Source organism: Nyctibius grandis, chromosome 7, assembly GCF_013368605.1.
Source record: "Nyctibius grandis isolate bNycGra1 chromosome 7, bNycGra1.pri, whole genome shotgun sequence".
Classification (NCBI taxonomy): domain Eukaryota; kingdom Metazoa; phylum Chordata; class Aves; order Nyctibiiformes; family Nyctibiidae; genus Nyctibius; species Nyctibius grandis.
This window is the reverse complement of record NC_090664.1, coordinates 48,267,874-48,287,735: the sequence shown is the minus strand read 5'-3', so window position 1 is coordinate 48,287,735 and position 19,862 is coordinate 48,267,874. Positions and strand designations below refer to the sequence as shown.

Below are 19,862 nucleotides of genomic sequence, written 5' to 3'. Positions count from 1 at the left end.
ACAGTAATTTTCCTGTGCATTTGGTCCTCTCCATATCTAAATTATTGCCTCTCCAGTCCTCTCTAAAGATTTTTTTAGTTTAGTTTAGTGGAGAGCATGTTACTTGGAGGGGCAGTTTGCTTGCTTTCCTGTTTTCAGAAAACTTTAGAAGTAGAATGTGCTTTTTCCCAACGCATCCATGTTTTCGTAACTTGCTAACTCATACTGCAAATTTCTGATATTTTATATCTAGAAAGTACTGGTGCTTGCTCAAAGTGACTCCAGATACTTTGAAGTCTCAAGTCTGCCTAAATAATCCATCTCTTCACTCTGTCTCCTTTTCCATCATTTTAACCTCTGTTGTAACCCACTGCCAGCACTGTAAGTTTTGAAGGTGATTTTGCTAACCCTAGTGACCTTAGGCACACCCCCAGTGATTATTGCGATTTGATCTATTGCAGCTTCAATTTTGCTGGGATCAATCTATGAGAAAGGAGTATTTTGGCTGTTATGTTTGTGTTAACCTAAATTACTTTATACTGGGTAAAGGCTGGGTTTCTTGCTTGCCATGCTTAATTGCTTTTGTAATTATATTGGTTTTTCCATGCTAGGTCAGTATTGGTAGCCAGAAGCTGTTTTTTGAACTGGCTATGTCATCTTGAGTCTCTATAAATATACAGATAATTGTAAAAAGCTTAAGAATGGTCACCATGAGGGTTTGAATATTTTCTGTGCATAAAATGCACTTTAAATTAAAGAAAAAACAAACCCCAAACCAAAAACAACCTACATAGCTACCAGTTATTGCTAGCAAGCTAGGGGCTTCTGACTAGGCTGAGGGATGGTTTTAATGTGCATCCCATTCATTTCAGTTAGGAGCAGAAGGATAATATGAAACAGCAAGAGTGACAGCCAGTGCCTTCATCATGAAAGTTCTTACAACTAGAGAGCACAGAGGGGAAGAACATGTCACACCAAATGAAGAAAAATTTCCTTCAGTGTTTAAAAAATTCTCCATTGGTCTTATCCGTCCGTATTGCCTTTAATCTGAAGTCCTGTGTGAATTCACTGATCCAAAGCCAAATGTAGCCCAAACAGTGCTAGTTACTATTCTCACATAGTGTAACATAATAAGGATTTTCCAGGCTAGAACGTTCCAGACAGATTCCTAATTATTGTGAAAGTACCAGTGTTCTTTACATTTGGTGACTCATTGATGCAAAGAGTTAATGAATGATCCTGTGGGAGAAAAAGGTTCAGAATAGCTTCCATCTCTTATTCCACACCTCAGGGAAAGTATGAGGAGACTTTGAGGGTCAGGCCACATAATAGTCTGGTCACACGAGAGCACTCAAGGGAAATGAGCTTCTGGACCTCTTTGAATCTTTGTTTGCTTTCTATCTTTCCATCCTCTAAGGTCTTCTCATTTCGGGCTTATTTTGCCAAGAGACTTGCACCATATCAATCCACTGTGTGCTAAAAGCAAAGGACTTTTCTTGCAAATTATTATCACAAAGTGTACTAGTGTAAAATTTTGCTAATTAATGAACCAAAAATTAGTGTCGACTGGTGTAATATCCTACTATGGATTTGTGAAAGTTCAGAAAAGCAAATATTTTCGAATTGCCAAATCAAAGCATAGACTATTTTGTCCTTCAGAAGCAAATTAGAATTCTGAACTCCCACCTCATGGACGAGAGATTCTTGCTGTATTAAAGCCAAGACCCTCCTTTGTCTTTGCATTAAGGCTTAGCATGCAGCTCATGAGAATGGCCTCACTGCCATTCCAGTGTCTCTTCCTGTCTCCAGATGGGTTAAGAATCATGAACAATTCTCTGCATTCCTTTTCCAGTCTTGTTTTTCTCTTCCCATTTGTTCAGTTGTTCCCTCTCCTCTGCTCATCCTTATTTTTCATCCCCTAAAAAAGGAGCTCACACTGTTTGGAAGATCTTCATATTACCGAAGATGACACTAGTAGAATCCATCTTATTGCATACCTAAGAGATGATGCTTCTTTTAAACTGGTAAAACAACCTCATCAGCATCTTCACTTGCTTCTCCCAGCTTTGCCAACTTGACTTTTAAGAATTCAGTCAATGAAATAATGTATTCTTCTTTGAGGCTTTCCCTCACTGTTCTGGAGTTGAGATACTGATGATGTTCACAGATTTCACAAAATGTTTTTTCTGATTGAAAGTGTGTTTCAAAGAATGATAATTTACTTATGGATTTGAAGTAAACTAGTCAAACTAGTATGTATAAAGCTGCCATCATGGGACTTAAATTATGCTGATGGACTAGATGACCTAGATCAGTCTATCTTGAGTTTGTTCTGAAAATATGCATTTTTGGGTTTTTCCACCTCTTTTGTGCCAACCCTGACCAAGTAGTGTTGTTTTTATTAACTTTGTGGGTTCAAAATACTCTGCATCTCTGGCAACTGTTTTGAATCTTTTGTTATTATGCCATGCTGGACACTGAATGAAATTTCATTGAAGCTGATGGGTTTATTAACATTCGTGCTTCATTCACAATACTTGCAGCCTTCGTGCCTTTATATCACTGACAGCTGAAACAATACCAGCCACACCTACAGCACAGAGGACATGGACAAGAAGTTGGAGATTTAAGCGAAGTGTATAGGAAGTTCTGCTGTTGGTTCAGATAGAATGTTTCTGTGAGTGCAGAAACATCAACCTGGAAAAACACTACAAAATTCCATGGAGAGGATAAGGCCAGAAAAGCAATGTAAACATATTTTAAGAAAGAAAAGGGGAGGGACACCCCTTCTGTGCACAGTTCTTCTTGGAAGGAGGCTTGGAACTACAAGCAAAGAGATGGTTTCTTTCTGGTCTGGATTCATCCTCTTTCTAGGGGAACAAAACCTTCACATACATAATGTGGAAATAAAAGACATTGCACCTAATAAATACTTCACTCCATCACTGATTTATATCTCCCTAATGAAAATAGCCTACAAGCCTCCTCTTGGCTCAACCCAAGTAAAAACTGGTGACATTAATAGCAGAAGCAAATCCAGTTTCTGAGGAGATAAGTTGAAAGTTTCTATTAACCTTGAACTCACTTGGAACGTGAAGAAGGAAAAAATATGTTTTCATTTGAAACTATTTTCTATTTCTAGTATCCTGGAGGAGAATACTTGTATTGTCTTACCTCAAATAATGTAAACTACTGTCACCTGAACATGATCTTCTTGGGAAGGAAACTGAAATTTCTTCATTGCTTCAGGAACATGGCTCATAGGCCGAGAAGATAAGTGTGACAGGGGTTTTAGCAGTCATTTTGGCTGCTGACATGCTACTACACTTCTTAAAAAAACTTCACTACTTCTTTAGCTCTAGGAGTGAGAGACTGGCTCTGTACTTTGGAGCCTATCATCCTGAATTGTCCAGAACATAACTACAAGGTAGGAGAAGGAGTAAAAATCTACCTGTCCTGGCAAGCATCCAGAGAAGACTTTGGTGGTTTCTGCCAGAAGCAGAAGACTTCTAAGACAAACTGGCAATAAATTAATTAGACAAATTTAGGCTTGGAGATTGAACTCAATGAAAGAAAGCCAAAAGTGCTCTGAGAGGCTGTGGAATTCACTGCAGAACCTGAGTCTTCATGCATCAGTGCATCAGCAGAGGAAGCAGTTATCAGTGAAGAAAATGGAAATTGATTATCACAAGCCTATAAATATGTCTGTGTTTAATATGCACTACAGAGAAGGAGATTTTGGTCTGTCTCCTGAGCGATGATTTTGTGTTGATTCTTTTTAGAATAAAACTGATTTCTAAAATTAGAGAGATTAAAAATAATGTAAAAAGAAACCCCAGTTAATTGCCGAGATTATTAAAAGCTTGGCCATAAAAAAAAAACAAAAACAAAAAAATAAAAGTACTTGAAATTAAACAAGATGTCTAGGTAGTTGTGAGGACATAGGAACTCGTAATTGCTTTGGATTTCTTTGCGATACAATATGAGTAACGAATACCTACAAAATGTCCTACAGAGTCAGTTTATGGAAATCCATTTTCAAGATGAAGCCCAGGTCATCAAAGGAAAGGATCTATAAAGGCAGCTGATCTGCAATGGGCAGATTATCCTGTCTGTAAAAGCACACGTCATTGTAGCCTCTTGCTCTGGTAGTTTTCTAGAAAAGGAAGGAGAAGATAAAGTGAAACAATTTTCATAAAGGAATTCTAGCGGCTGAAGTCTTTGTGGCTTTGGAGGAGAGATGGATGCTTGTTTATTTGCTGAGCACTTTTGATGAGCAAAAGCAGTAGGAAAAAAACAGATGCAAAACAGGACGCAATGTATCTAGTAAATACATATATACAAGGAAACTACTGGGGAGAAAATAAGTGTTTTGATGCTGAATTTACTGTAATGCATTACTCTAACATTAAATGTAAAACATGGGATGATCTAAGAAACTTACCATTGTAAAGCAATCGTCCTGAGCAAGTATGGATCCTGTACAGCAATGATAAAAGGGAAATACTTTATTAAACAGCTAGCTTACCATTTACCTGCTGCAAAGATGGAGAAGTCCTCTGAGCTGTCAAGGAATTAATCACGCCTCCCTCAGTTCCGAGCCTAACCTATCGTTTTGATGAAAAGATAAAAGCAGATTCAGTGGGCTACTGAAAGCAAGTTTACAGAAGGATTCATGCTCACTAAGGAATAGACAAAGCCAGGGATGTGGTGGCATGAAGAGAAGGCTGACCCAAAGGGCAGGATGGATGGCCCTCACAGCAGGCTAAGACCTCTGGTGAAAAACATACAGAGTGTCCCCACTGCATTTGGAAAAATACTGGGAATGTTGTTCCATGACATGTTACTTTTGTTTGACCCAGGTAGTATTTGATGCATGCTAGTGTCTGAGTGCAAAAAATACATCTGCCACAGATCCGTGATAAGCTGAAGATTTCTTACTAGCTACTGTACCCAACGAGATATAGCCTGTTTAAAAAAGAGGCCAGTGTGCACATACAAGGTGCAAATGCTAGTCTTCCTCTGAAAAAAGGAGGAGTAGGGATCCTGTCTGTCCAGCTGTACAGATAAACGGCCATATTCTGTTAAACTTTTCTTATTACCAAGCAGTTACTTGGAAGTTCAACAGTATTGCAAAAGCAGTGGATAGATGGTCAAGGGGAGACATTTCAAAGCTGAGCATGGTTTCGCATTTCCACAGCTCTCCAAGGTTTCTTACAACTGCTCTTGTCTGAGCCTGTTTCAGACTGCCTTTTGTATGGAGCACAAATTCTGATATTTACATTTTGAGAGAAGCATTGGTGAAGAGACAAAAAATTTAAGTGTGCAGTAGCTGTTTACAGCAAATGTATAAGTAAGAAGCATTTCCTTCAGGTTTTGTACTGGAGGACAGGAGTGCACATAGGTAATGTGTCCCTATGGTGGTTCCTTACATTTGAGAGTCATAAAGACTGCAAAACGCACTGCAAAGTTTTAACAGTTATCTATAGTAAAGCTCATGTCTAATCGAGAAAGTTTTGATGGGAACAGATGCTGCCTGAAAAAGACAGAAAGGAACTGATTGATTAAGAATGGAGAATGGGTTTGGAAATAAACAGATGCTGCTTTGTTTAATGTGAATGGGGGCATAGATTCTCCTGCGGCATACTCTGAGACCTCTTAAGGAGAGGACTTGGATACCAGAGAAGAGTGATGGTATGGTAGATACACCCATGCTAGAATGCAGTACCACCACTTGTTATTATAATAAAGGTGCTTCATTTACAGCAGAAAGTTTGAAATATGAAAGATTAAGTACAGAAGATAGGAATTACTTCCCAACAGCAGATGATGATGGATGCAGGTTGCAAAACCTAAGGCAAAATGAAAGATGTGAAAAAAGTAATGTGTAATTCTTGGGGGGGAGCAATTTCTTTCAGTGTATCTGTCTGCTTGATATGAACTGGTGGTCAACTTTGTTGTGTTCCAGTGCAGAGTTACTGAAAGCCAACAAAGAAACCTTAATGGCAGAATCAAAGATTTTAAAAGCTTCTCTCTTAGCTGAAGGTGGGAAAATTGAAAGAAATACGATGTTAAAGCTGATGGAGGAGGGGAGAAGAGAAAGAAGTGTTCCTTATGGCTATTCTTGAATCCTAAAATACCAGAATCCAAAATATTTGCCTCAGAAATGATATCTTCAAATTGGGCATGGCATATCTCATTGGATGTCAAAGAAATGGGAATCTGAGAAATGGTAGGAACTGATTCCTTGAGATCCTTTTCAGTTCTCTAAAAGGTTATGAAATAGTCAGGAAAATATTACACTGAAGTTTTGGGTTGGTGATTTGAAAATGTCTTGAAATAAATGTAGCATGCAAATGCAACTATTTTTAAATAGTTTATATTTTGTAAACTACTTCTTTCTGCTGGCATGGACCTTGTTGCCATTGTAGATTTCACCACTGTGACAGACCGAAAGAGTTGTTACGATACCAAGTGGGTGAAATCTACTGTGTCCCTTCTAATACTCTTCCCTTAGACTAAATGTGAAAAACTGTTTTAAGTTCGGTGTCTGCGAGACAGCTGGAGCTGTAGGGTCAGTTGAGGCACAGACACTACACAGGGCTGACCATGAGTTTGCACACAGGTGGGTCTGAATGAAAAGCCAGTGATCTGGAAGGAGCTGTGTTTGCATGAGTGTGGGTAAGAGATATAGAGAAACACCACAGCAGTGCATAGGTGAGCAGCAAAGAAACTCTGGAGCAGTGCTTGAAACAGAATATCTGGAAAAAAAGAAGTCCAAAGAGTGCTATGGGACAAGTGCCACACAGGAAATGCTGGGAACCATGAGCTCTGTGGAAATTGCTTTCCTTCATTTGCGTCATACTGAATTTAGGACAACAGAACTGTATGTATATTATTCATAAATAAACATGATTGCGCCAAAGAGATAACTGACTTATAATTGTTTTTCTTATGTATGTGACCTTTTTTTTTTAGCTTACTGGTTGGGTCCAAAGGATATCCATAATTTGGATGGTTTGGGAAATCTAGTCCAACAGTGTGAAACCAGCAAATCCCATAAAGGGGAGTTTCATGAATAGAGTTTTGCCTTTTTTCCCCCTCCCTTTTCCTCTCTCCACCTGTTAGTAGAGTGACTTAATACCGAGTATCTGGGCTACCGTTAAGGGACTTGGAGAAAACAGATTAACAGGTAAGAAATGAGCTATGTTAATGGAATATGCATTATAAAAAGGCAAAGTGGTCCTTTTAGACAAAGTCTAAGACAGGAGGTTATATTGTTTTCATGTGCTATGCCTACATATAATTTATAGGAAAACAAAAATTTACTAATTGTTTTTGCATCTTTTTTTTACAATAATTATGGGCTTGCTGAGGTATGGAAGTGACCTAATAGTTACATTTGTGACCTCTAAGTTATTGTTAATTTTACTGTCAGTATGTTTTTCACATCTCCCACTTAATGGTATGCTAATTGTACAGCAGGATGTCACATTCTCCAACATACAGATTCCTTATTTCAATTACAGCTAAGTAAATCTCTATTGCTAATGACTAAGCATTTCTTTTCCATGTACATTTGCATTATAATGGACATTTTCTTTACGCACTAAAATTATTCTTTCCTTGACAACAACCATATATTTTATTCTACAGTAAAGGCTACGACATGATGATTCATTCGTTTCTGTTAGGTTTATCTGTATTTAAATTGTCAGATGTTCTGGATAGCCTGACATTTTCTGTCCCATGTTATTTTTCTGTACTTCCAGAATAAATTTATGTATTTGCTTTAAGACAACCTACTTAAGAGAAATCACAAAAAAGTAAGCTCATGTGTCGGTCCTAAATTAAGCCATATTTTGAAAATTGTTGCATTGTTTCATCTATGTTGCTGAGAAATCTCAACTATTCATGTCAGTGCAAAGTGACCTTTATGATATAATGTTTGACTGATTGAATATAAAGAACAAGTGACCACAAGTGACCCATATCACTGCAAGATCCCACTCTGCTTAACAGAGCATAGCTCTTTGGCTGTTAAATACAATCCCCCAAACAGACATTTGCTGCCCTGCTGATGCATATATCTACAAATGCAACGGGCAGCTGAGTGAAATGAAGGGGGGAGGCCTCCTGTTACATCTGAGCTATGCAGCTTTGCTGCCAAATCCGCTCCCTCTTGGGGGTTGTGGCCAGTCACTGGGTGCCGCTGAACTGCTGAACTTGGGCAGCCGGGTGCTGCCGGCGGAGGATTCCCTTCGTCTGCCAGCGCGGTGACCCAAGAGGCTTTCCCTGCCCTGCATCAGGAAACGAGGAGATTGGCAAATTGAGTCCCTGTGGCGGAGATCCTTCCTTCATTCCGCATGGCCCCTGGAAAATGTATCACCTTTTATGCACAAATAAGGACTGTGAGTTTTATTGATAAAGTGATAGCTTAATCTTTGATAATATGCAGCAAAGAAGGTGTTGCTTTGATTTTGGTGGGGCCACTCCTTATGCAGTAAATTATGTTACAGGGATCTTTTTCAGATGCCCAAAGAGGTTTATGTATCGAAGAGAGTGCATTAATTAGCAATCATTAATATTCTTGATGATTTTTAAGTTGGCCTGGTGGTGGGTGTGTATATGGGAAAGAAGATGGGTGTTGGGTTCTTTTAATGATATAAGGACATGGGGTGTTTTAAAGAAACAAAATGTGGTGAAAGCATTAGGTAGCATTCCAGAAATGGAGGAGGAAATGTATGCAACCAGATGTTAGCAGTAACAGATTGATTTCCTGGTCACTGTGCATGAATTCTTTCTAGCCTTGTGTATATCCTGATAATCGGATGGCTTACAGTATAGATACAAAGTTTGTTTTGTTTTTATTTTGAAAGGCCTACGGTATGCAGCCTTTTTCCCAGACAGCAGCAAAAAACAAGGTGAACAATTTTTGCACTATGTGGTTTTGAATTCTGTCATATTTTCTATTGCGTTTCTGTCTTCCATTAGGGTAGCTTAGTTTACTATATTAACCACCACCATCATCCATATCACTTCCAATTCTGAGTTTAGTCTACATTATGTATGTATGTAGTTTGATGATTTTTTCTCTCTCCCGGCGGCTGGAAGTGGTTGCTCACATGTTACAGTTCAAGATGCTGTTACAATGGTTGCCCTTTCCTCAGTCCTTTGCGGAGTGGCTGATGACACCTCGTGGTGGACTCTGTAAATGCAGACCTAACCATGTTTGCAGCTGCCGGAGAATTTTGACCTGTCCTACCCCAAGCACTGACAGTCAGAGTTTGAGCTATTTAAATGAATCTGATCTCCTGCATGAAAAAAAAGGTCTTGGGAGCGCATTCTCTTCCCATTCAAACTTAAGTAAAACAAGAGAAGCAATAACATTTCATTGCTGTTGGAGCAAAAATCAATGCCTCTGACCTTGCTATCGAGGTCAGTAGCGTAGTTGTTCACCAGGGCTATGTACCTTTTTTATTTTCTATATTAACTTTTCAAATATATTGCATAAATGAATGTTTTAGATATACTTATGCACTAAAAATACTGCATTAAACTAAAAATCTTTTCTGTGAAAAACCTAGGTCACTATATTTAGAAATAATGATGTTTTCAAAACTTTACAGTGTGAATACTGAAGGACGCTTCTTCTGCTGTTTTATTTAACATCATGGTTTCTGGCTTGAGTGTATGATTTTTCTTGCCAGCAAGTATATTTCTGTATGATTATGAAATTCCACGTCTCTTTGCCAGCATATTTCATAACAATGGAATATCTGGGATATACCAAGTAACTAGTATGAATAAAAATTAAGAATCCTGGAATGCTGATTCTGTGGTGAAATTCCTGAGTAGCTCGGACCTATTGGGGTCTTCTCAATTTGATTTTTATCTGGATAGATCTTTAATCAAAACTGATTCTTTTTCTTGCTTAATTGGCCCTTTACTGCCATCTGATTATTTTTTTTTAGTTTCATAAAGAAGATAAGTATTACAGTTAATATGAAAGAAGTATAAAGCAATAATTTATCCTGATTTTTCTCAGTCTACAGGCAAATCAAGTACATTGACAATGCAGTATCTTTAGTTGTTTCTAAAATATCATACAGAAAGGGCTCCCAAAGTGCACTGCCACTGGACTTTGTGAAGGTGAAAGATTTGGTGAAACAAGAATGTGTTCTTTATAGCCAAATTTGGTGGTATTATTATGCCATTCTGAGATATACAGAACTGGCAAATAAAATTAAATGAGGAGAAACGCTAGAAGAGTCAAGGTACACTGTTAATCTGAACAACACAGGAGGGCAAAGTTCTGAGTTCAAAAATCATTGGTTAAGGGTTGTTTGGGTTTTTTCTCCCCTAAACTTACTGCCCCTGCAGTCCAACAGTCATGGTATATAAACTTCAGTGTAGGCAATCTGGGTTGAGGCTGTCCCTAAATCTCTTATATTCGTGGGGGGCTCTGGTCAGATGAATTATGTGCACAACATGGCTTCTATTCAGCATAAGGGACTGGAAGTGCCACTTCTGTGTAGCACTTCTTATGCTGCTCTGTTGGAGGAGACCTCTCACACAAGGACTTGAATGACCATAGTTCCCAGGCACAGGAAAATGAGAACTGGACAAATGCCAGTCCTGGCAGTTGGTGGGAATTGCTAACTCCACCTTTACACCACGACGTTAAAAATAGATTGATCAGATTTTTATCAAGATAATTTATTGAAGAGTAGGAGTAATTTTTTCAGAGATCTGAACCCATTGAAAAGTGACATTTGACATGAAAAGGCATTGGGAGTTTTATCTGATATATGACAGCTATTTTGTCTTCTAAGTGTACGGAAAAGTGTGGCATATCAGATAGCAAACATAAACATTTAACAGTGGCCACTGGCAATTCTGTCTGGTTTTAGTACTACCGATTCCTAGAGCAAAATTCTGCCTCCAAATTATATGCATGCTGCTCTCATTTACTTCAGCAAAGCTTGTGCACATGTTTCAAAGGTCAGAATTTGGCCACTGGGGCTGAATTTTCAAGGAAGAGTATATTAAAGACATCTGTGCATCAGCAGAGCCGTATCCTTTGTCATCTGTAGAACTTTTCAGGAATAAGCCTAGTGCTATTGGGCACTGCAAGTGAAACATTTTCTACTTTTTTGAATTGCGTTGGGATTGCTTAGCAGAAACATTTCTTGCAGTAATAGCTTCATGATTTCATTTCTTTCTTGCAACTCAACACTTTGATACTGAAAAGTTGTCAGTTTTAAGAGAATAAAGACTGGAAGGGACCGCCCTTCAGAAAACTACAGTTGAAAATATACTGTTACAATCAAAACAAGGGGAAATAGTCCAAGGAAATAGGTATGGTCTGTTGAGGTGCACAAACTTTTGTTTGTAGTCTAATACAGAGAGGTCAACAAGTGTTCTACACAAAGGTAGAAAACAAACCCACTTTTCATTGTGGACAGAGCTCATATTTGAAATTGTTACTAATCAGACACTTGAAAAAAATAAAACTTGGCATTCATATTATTGGAGTTAGTGTGTATTAAACTGATGAAGATCTTTAAACATGTAGTTTTTCCCCTGTTTTTTAAACATTATACACTTCTTAAAATGTTTATAATGTCTAATTGCTGCTGGATTTCAAGACATATCAATTTTGTTCTTAGTTCCTGCAGATTTTGACAGAATGTCATACCAAAATATTTTGTATTTTTTGTAGGACTGGGAAACAGAAAATCATGACTGGTATTGTTTTGAATGCCATTTGCCTGGAGAGGTGTTGATATGTGACCTGTGTTTTCGTGTGTATCATTCCAAGTGTTTGTCTGATGAGTTCAGGCTTAGAGACAGCAGTAGTCACTGGCAGTGCCCAGTTTGCAGGGTGAGTACCTATGAGATTTCATGTGCTGATTAGAGGATTTATATTCATTAATAGATTCATTAAGGTGTCCAGATGTTCTGGCCAGGTTAATCGATAAAGAACTGAATATTGAAATGATGGTACATACCTAGAGCATCTATACAGAGATACCAAAATATGATGCGTGTAGCAGATGGTCATTTTTGAAGACTCCAGCAAGTTTTACTTATGCATTTGAACACACACAGTATACTGTGTGGGAATGTGTGTACGTATGTATGCCACGTGTGAATGCAGGATATTGTGGAAATCTGCAACATGAGTAAACAAATTGCTGTATAAGATGCTACTGTTTTTACTTAACATATTTTTAATGAATCATAATCTATTTTTTTGCATTTTGATGACTGCGTTCTTAATATTTTATTGGAATCATATTTTACATCATAAAGCCACAATCACATTACTGATGAGGGCAGTATCAAAAAATATGGGGTGAAATTCTGCTTCTCATTTACTTCTGTGGATTCTATTGGTGCAAAAAGGCCAATATGGATTTCACCCATAGCATCCATATCTATATTGCTTTTTCTTTAAAATTGCTATTTTTATGATTATAGTAGGGAGACAGCAGAGTATTTTTTATATACTTTCCAAGGTATGTTGTCATCCTGTCATTAGAAGACTAAACATTCTAGTCAGGATCGTGCTTACTGGCACCTGGCCTTGAATCAGCCAGATAAGTCTTCTTACTGTTGTCATCTCTACGTCACCTCCCCCGATGGAGCACATTCCTAGGCTTCCTTAAATGGAGGGAATAATGCATATGAATGTTTAAGATAAAATTATTGCTATAGAAAGGCAGAAAGCTGCCAGTTGCATTCTGCCTTGGATTGCTGGAGGGAGAGGAAATTCCCTGGCGAAAAGCTTAGCTCTGGCTGTAGAGCAGCAGACTGACCTTCAGATGATCTGTGCTGCAAGGAATGTAAGGGTTCAGGTGCTTCGTCGTACGGAGAAGCAGTTTTTGAAAAGACGTGGATTGTTTTGTTTCAAAACAGCACTTTCTGACTGCTGTTACCTCACAACCAGTTGTAAAAAACCTGTTGCCTCAGATTGGGAGCTCTCAGGGTTTAGGGAAATAGCAAGAAAATCAAGCCTGCCTCAGGGAAGTGGAAAGGAATGAAAAAGAAATAATGGCAGGGAAAAAACAGTTAAGAATAAGGACATGTACTGTATCTCTCCATATTGAATTACCAGCAGTTTATTTACCTGCTCAGTATTCCCTCTGTTAAAAACAGAGAATAACCATATATAGGTGAATTGCTTTCAGATTTTTAAATAAATCTTTAATATTTGTTGATTCTCATAATAAGTATTGATAGTTCTTATAAACAGTTAAAATTAGGTAAACTGGATCCAGTCTCCACTCTAGTTTACCAATAATTTCAGATGGTGCCTGGTGAGAGTAGGGAAAGTGAATGGTTTAAGCCACCTTGTATATGAGGTGGCTTCTAACATCTATCTTGCAACATGGGTGTCATCAGAGTGGACATGCTGAATCATTGCATGAAATATGCACAGATATGTAAGGTGGTCAGCTTTGAGAACAGTTTGACTTTTATCCTGGAGCCTTGAAATCCTTTATGGTAATGATATTAAGCAAATGTTTACCTTGAAGAAAATCCTGTGAAACTCAAACCGTGTGCAGTGTGTCTGTCTTTCTGCATATTGGTTCCCTTTTTGTTATACAAAGACTAAGGAGAGGTTTTGGTGGCTCTTAAATACTTCCTACCCTAGAGATCTTTGGCTTGCCCAGTGCCTCAGATGATGATCAACGTATTTTTGTGAATATTGCCATTTTGAATCCCATGGCATCCTTTTTTCCCCCTGTGCTGGCAGCTCCTATTTTCCTTGCAGTTAATCAGAATCACTCCAAGCCCTAATTCTCCAGACTTGGACTAAGGAGGCTTGTCCTTGTAAGCAAAGGAGGTCTAGTTTGGCATGGGAGTTAGCATCCTTGTGTCAGGCTTCAGTATTCTTTCGCTGCTTTCTCCCCGCCTTCCTAGGAAATTACTGCTCTAATTTTATTTTAAAAGCAAGTGAGAGGCCTATATTAAAAAAAAAAAAACTATGGTAATTTAGAGAGCCCTGGCTGATGTCCAGAGGACGTAACAGAGCTTAACTATCTTGCATAAGGGCAATGGGATTTACTTTGCATTATCAGCAGTAAATATGTGCGTTCAAGAAAAGTAATTGCTGGGACAGAGATGCATATATTTTCATACTTCATTCTCGTTACTGGACATAGCACTTTTCACCTGGGGATTTCAAAGCTCTTTACAAAGGTGAAGTAGAAGTATGTTTGAAACAATACATTGGGAGAAATAATCTAAGGACACTTCATTCTTATGTAAAGATTGCTTCTGTAAAGCTGCCAAGGTCAGTAAGCCTTTGGATTATTCATTTCACAATTGCTGGTTGTACTAGTTCAATCAACCTGTGCAGCTTTATCTTGCACACTTGACTACTCAGAAACATTTTATAAAGGACATTGCCAAGGATTTGTTCATAACTTTAAAATATTTTTCCTCCCATAATGTTTATAACAGTCCCTTGCAAACCTTGCTCTGAACTCTCTTTCCATGCTGGTGGTTTTTCTCCACTGCATCCATAAGCAAGAATGTCCGGTTCTTGGTTTGTTTTATTTTTTAACTTGATGGTACCAATCTGAATATTTTGTACCCTACATAACTCTCAGCAGGAGTCAAGAGTCAAACAAAGTTCAATTCAAACCACATTGCAGTGACTGAAAATTTTCCCTGACTGCTGACTAATCATTGTCATAAGTGAAATAAATTAGTATTATCAGCAAAATTCCTTGTAGACAGGTCACAAGAGAAAGACTCAATATCAAATTAACTTAGAGATTACATTCCCCACTACTGGGACAGTCCATTCAAGACCGGGTTAGTCAACTCAGTCTCTGAAGGATGCAGGAGACTTGTACATGTATTGCTGCTCTTTGGTTAGATAAAAGGAGGAAATTAATTTTCTCCAGCTGTTAATTTAGCACCTAAAGACTACAGAAAGTACAGCAGAAATACTAGTGGGTTTTTGGGGGGCAAATAGATACATACAAAAATATGAATAGGAGAATATTGATCACATGTTGGGGTAACTGACTATTATTATTTCTTTTTTTAAAAATTTAAATTTAAAAATAGTTTTATAGAAAGGCGAAATTATGCATGGTGACATATAGTTTGTTCCAGAGGAGTAGATTTTGATTTGTGAAACAAAACGAAAGAATTATTCATATGGTTTCACTTGACTCCTAAATTTTTTACAATCCTCTGATCAGATTGATCTTCCGTGCATGTGCTTTGCAAGGAATTATAACCAATTTACCTATCATAGTGGATGTTCCAGTATTTCTGGTTTTTGTATGTATGAGAGTAAACTAAACTGTAGAGCTTAAGGTATTAAATGCTGTGCTGATAAGTATTCTGTAAATAGACTATTTCTGAGTTCTGGTACTGTACTAAGCATTTCATAGAGTACCTTAAAATACAGCATCATGCAGGTCACAATCAACTTTAGACATAATTTGACAAGTGAGAATGACTAAGTAGAAAGTTAGAAGCACAGAAAGATGAAGGTTACTTAAGTGAAATAACTCAAGTACTTAGATCAGGGGATTTTAGGCACTAGCTGTCAGTCAAGATGGTTAATGTAAAATACAAGGAAGGAAGAAAGAATATGGCTCCATTGACTTGATGGGGCGTCATGGTAGGAGTTTGTTAGATAACTGTATGGTGAAACATATTCTGTAAACAGGATTTGGCATAATCCCACAAATAATAGCCATGGATCGGTGGGTGAAGGGAAATCCTAGTACGGGACCAATATTAGCACCACGTGGTTCAGTGTGCAGAGCCCACACCTGGAGAGGTGTTACTGCTCGGCAGGTCCCTCCCATTCACCTTGCAGCTGCATGCACCCTTGAGTAAATCAGGGAGCCGGCAGAACTGGGCACTGCATAGGGTGTATTTAATAAAGTATAAAAGAATTTGTCCACAGCAGTGAGAAAACTGGGAAAATTCCACTTAGAGCCTCCTACCACTGTCCCTGTGCACATAAAGGCATATTTAATTTACGTGTTGCTTCTTACTCAGAAGGTGTTCAAGGCACCATGCAAGTACAAACCAGTCTGTGGATTCAGCTGTAACATTTCCAAAAGCACCTAATGCTTTGAAAAGTCTAGTTTAACTGTATATGGTCTTGAAAGAGGCAGGTCTTATGCCATATTCTGCTCATGCAGATGCTTTCCTGTATGCTGCTTAGGGCATATGGCGCACTGGTTGCTCCGAGACCCATCCCGTGTGCCTGCATACCTTTCTTAATGGTACAGGAAACCTGAGGGCTGGGAGTTTGAGGGGGCGGCAGAGCAGTAAAACTTTCCATATGTAGCACCAAATTCCTCTGGAAATTTAAGCCCTAAAAAGATCCAAGGGCCAGTGGGTAAAGCAAGGAGTTTTTAAACAGCAGTGGTGAATGTATGTTAGCCTCTTGCACATAGTTCCCCACTGCAGATTCACCCCTGGAAACCTGAATTGCTTCTGAAAATGGAACTGGTGCCTTAGAAACATGCGGCTGTCATTGAGCAGCCTCCACCTAATCCATCACTGAAGAAATGAAGCTCTGCTGTGTGTATACACATGACAGTTGAGGGAGGAAGGGAAAAAAATATTCATTAATGGGACATTATAGAGAAACCTTTACACGGAGAAAATGTAATTGAAATGCTTATAGCTAGACAGAATCCTGGTACTAACACCTTTCATTTCTTAAAGTTTCTCTATTTTTTTCTCTTCAAATGAAAGTTTGCAGCAACTGCAGTATAGTGACCATTGTCACCCAGGGAGTTGAGAGCTACATGCTAACTCAGGGTGCAAAGGATGGTCACTTCCGTCATAAACGGTGCTACTGCAGGATGGAGTGTTTCTTGGCAGTACCCCTCGCTGCTGCTAATCTCATGTGGTTCGTAAAGTCTTGTAGTGAATTCCTGCACTATAAGCATGTCAGAATTGCTAAATAAATTGCACAGTACTATATATTGCTACCCTCTTTAACAGCTAAGCAGTACTATTAATCTGGAATATTGAATAAAAAAAGCAATGCAAATCCAACCCTCAGGTACCAGCTTCTAAGAAATAGATGTGCCGCAGAAAATAAGGCATATATAAGGTATTTCCTGCACCCACAAGCAAAGAGTTAGGTTGCAGCCTTGGCCTTCCACCTACCAGATCTCATTAATCTTCTACATGAGGATTGCTATTGTGAAGGTTATTGCTTCACTCCTACATCCCTTATGCAAACATATATGCCTGACCAAACCTTTTTAATTACTGTGATTCAAAGCAGAAGGGTTGCAGATTTCTCTAAAAATTGGTGTGACTTAGGAATCATCCTTGTTGCGGGTTAACCCCGGTTGGCAGCTAAGCACCCCAGAGCCGCTCTCTCACTTCTCCCCAACTCCCAGTGGGACAGAGGAAGAGAGAAGGATGAGTAAAAGCAAGAAAACTTTTGGGTTGAGACAAAAATTGTTTAGTAAGTGAAGAAATGGAAGAAGAGAGAAAGAAAACAAAACAGAACAAGTGATGCAAAGGCAATCACTCACCACCTTCCATGGGTAGACTGATGCCCGGGCCAGTTCCCGAGCAAGAAGATGGCTAACCCCCTTAAACTCCCTCCTCTGCTTTTCTGTTGCTGAGTGTGACGTTATATGGCATGGAATATCCCTTTGGTTAGTTCAGGTCATCTGCCTGGTTGTGTCTCCTCCCAACCTCTTGTGTACCCCCAGTCTGTTCACTGTGGGGCAGAGTGAGAAACAACAAAGGCTTGACACTGTGCAAACACTGTTCAGCAAGACCTAAACCAACAGTGTGTTATCAACCACTGTTTTGGTCACAAATCTAAACACAACACCAAATGAGCTGCTGTGAAGACAATTAACTTCATCCCAGCCGCACCTAGTACAATCCTATGTTAGGTAATATACCCTACAAATAGGATATCTACAAAGTACAAAGATCCTGATAATCTTTTTGGGGCTGGATTGAATCTTAGCAGTCTCCTTGAAAGAAACTGTACTTAAACAAGGTTTGCAGTAGCGGATCTTAGTAGATCTGACTGTGGGAAAAGATACGCAGTGGATCTTGCCACTTTTACAGATTCACAAGCCACTATCATTGTTTTTGTTTCCCAAAAGTAGGAAATTAAAAGACCTAATTTTCATTTATACTTGCTTCTATATCACTCTGGCTATAAAGGGACCTGAAAGTGGGTATGTTTTCTTGTGTCAGAGCAATATGAATAGATTTTATGCAAATAATATCCCCCATCTAGTATTATTTGCTTTCTTGCTTTAAGTGGCTGTAGGTTGCCTTCTCTGTGAACACTACAAGTCTTCAAAATACATAATAGGGGTTTTATATTAAAAAATTACACATTTTCCATTGTTAGCTTCTAAAGAATTTGTGAGTGGTACCTCCTAAAGGGCTAATCTTTATTGAAAGTGAATGAAGCATGTGGATTATAAATTGCTTTCTACAAAGGGTGAGCAACCTTGCCATAAAAGACATTTTTTGTTGGCTCATAGGCTCCGATTCCCTAAATTCATTACCTTTCAACATTTAGTAGAGGAACCTGGAGATCAAATTTTTCTGAAAATAAATCAATGTAGGGAATTGAAGGAAAAGTGGAGAAATTCAAGTTTGCCTGAATTGGCAAGTTAATTATATCACTTTCATTGGTGCTTAAGATGATATTAATTGCTGACATCAATAACGATACAAAGCCAGCTGTCTATCTTTTCTTATGATCTGCAGGATAAGACTGTAAACCATCTATCTTAATGCAGTCTCTCACAAACTGTCTTGCCCAGCAGGGCATGAAAAACGGTTTGCATGAATTCTGAAATACTTTGAAAGGATGATAAATTCAGAACCATGTCAGAAAAAGAGGTGTAGAAGGACTAGTCAGTGCAAGTGAATTTTATTGTGTCCTAATAAGTTTCAGGCTTTTAAAGTGCTGTGTCATTAGCAAGCATACAGTACTCCACTGCCTAAAATGACAAAATGATGGCAGCGTTTCATAATACAGATAATTTATTGCACATTTGGGTTTGCATTTGCAGTAGCAATGTTGGTTTATGCAAAACTGAATAGGTGAATTGAATTCCAGCAGAGCGCGTGTTCTCACGGCAGACAAGGTAAAACATGAATATACAGAAGGTGATCCAGACATACAGCGCAGGGTCAAATTCTGTCTCATTCCAGAGTTTGGAAGGAAGGTCTGGGAACCATTAATATTATGCAAATAATGCCTAAACGCACTGTAAATGTTAGAAAGACCTGGTGCTGGCCCTTTTCACAATAGTGAGTTTTACCCAACAGTGGTAGTGTCCTCTCAGGAAAAAGCTAATGTTGTTATCCATACTGTAGTTATCTGTATAGGTTCATGATTGAACTGATATTTCAGCACAGTTTGTAATGATTCTATGCATACTGTTAAGCAATCAAATAAACACCTTCATTGGTAGTGCTGTGTACAGTTTTGATAAGAAGGAGGTAGTAAGTACAATCCTGAGATGTATAGGTTGCACACTTACTGTAGCACAAGGGCCAGCCTGTGATTTTCAGTGTCTTCAGAGTCTTGCAGAAGGAATATAAGCAGAGGAGACGCAATAAAATCTTATCCATTTTTTTTGCACTAATGGGTAATTTATGCTATTGCCAAGTAAATATGTAAAAGTAGTTGCTCTGTACTCAATGTGTCTGCTCCCTCTATATGTTCAGAGTCATATATAAGTAATTCAGTAAAAAATAGCACACTTCTAGTGATGAATAGTTCATAAGCCTCATACCTCTTTTAGCTACCTATTAGGACACAGATTCTGTTTTTTCTTGTGTTTGCTAAGCAACAGTCATCTGCACAATTATGTGGTTCTTGCTAA

At 38.5% G+C, this 19,862-nt stretch overlaps 1 protein-coding gene across 4 annotated transcripts in view; it reads left to right on the top strand.

The window, feature by feature from the left end:
• Positions 1-19,862, top strand: part of ZMYND11 (zinc finger MYND-type containing 11) — a 106,947-nt gene that overhangs the window by 66,508 nt on the left and 20,577 nt on the right. The window contains exons 4-5 of one of the 4 annotated variants that reach the window (XM_068404745.1): positions 8,859-8,903; positions 11,705-11,866. The exons of 1 other annotated variant lie outside the window; for it this stretch is intronic. In XM_068404745.1, the coding sequence (XP_068260846.1) occupies positions 8,859-8,903; positions 11,705-11,866 (207 nt within the window). The remainder of the gene's footprint in view (positions 1-8,858; positions 8,904-11,704; positions 11,867-19,862) is intronic. 2 more of the 4 variants (XM_068404746.1, XM_068404747.1) reach the window with 2 other exon arrangements.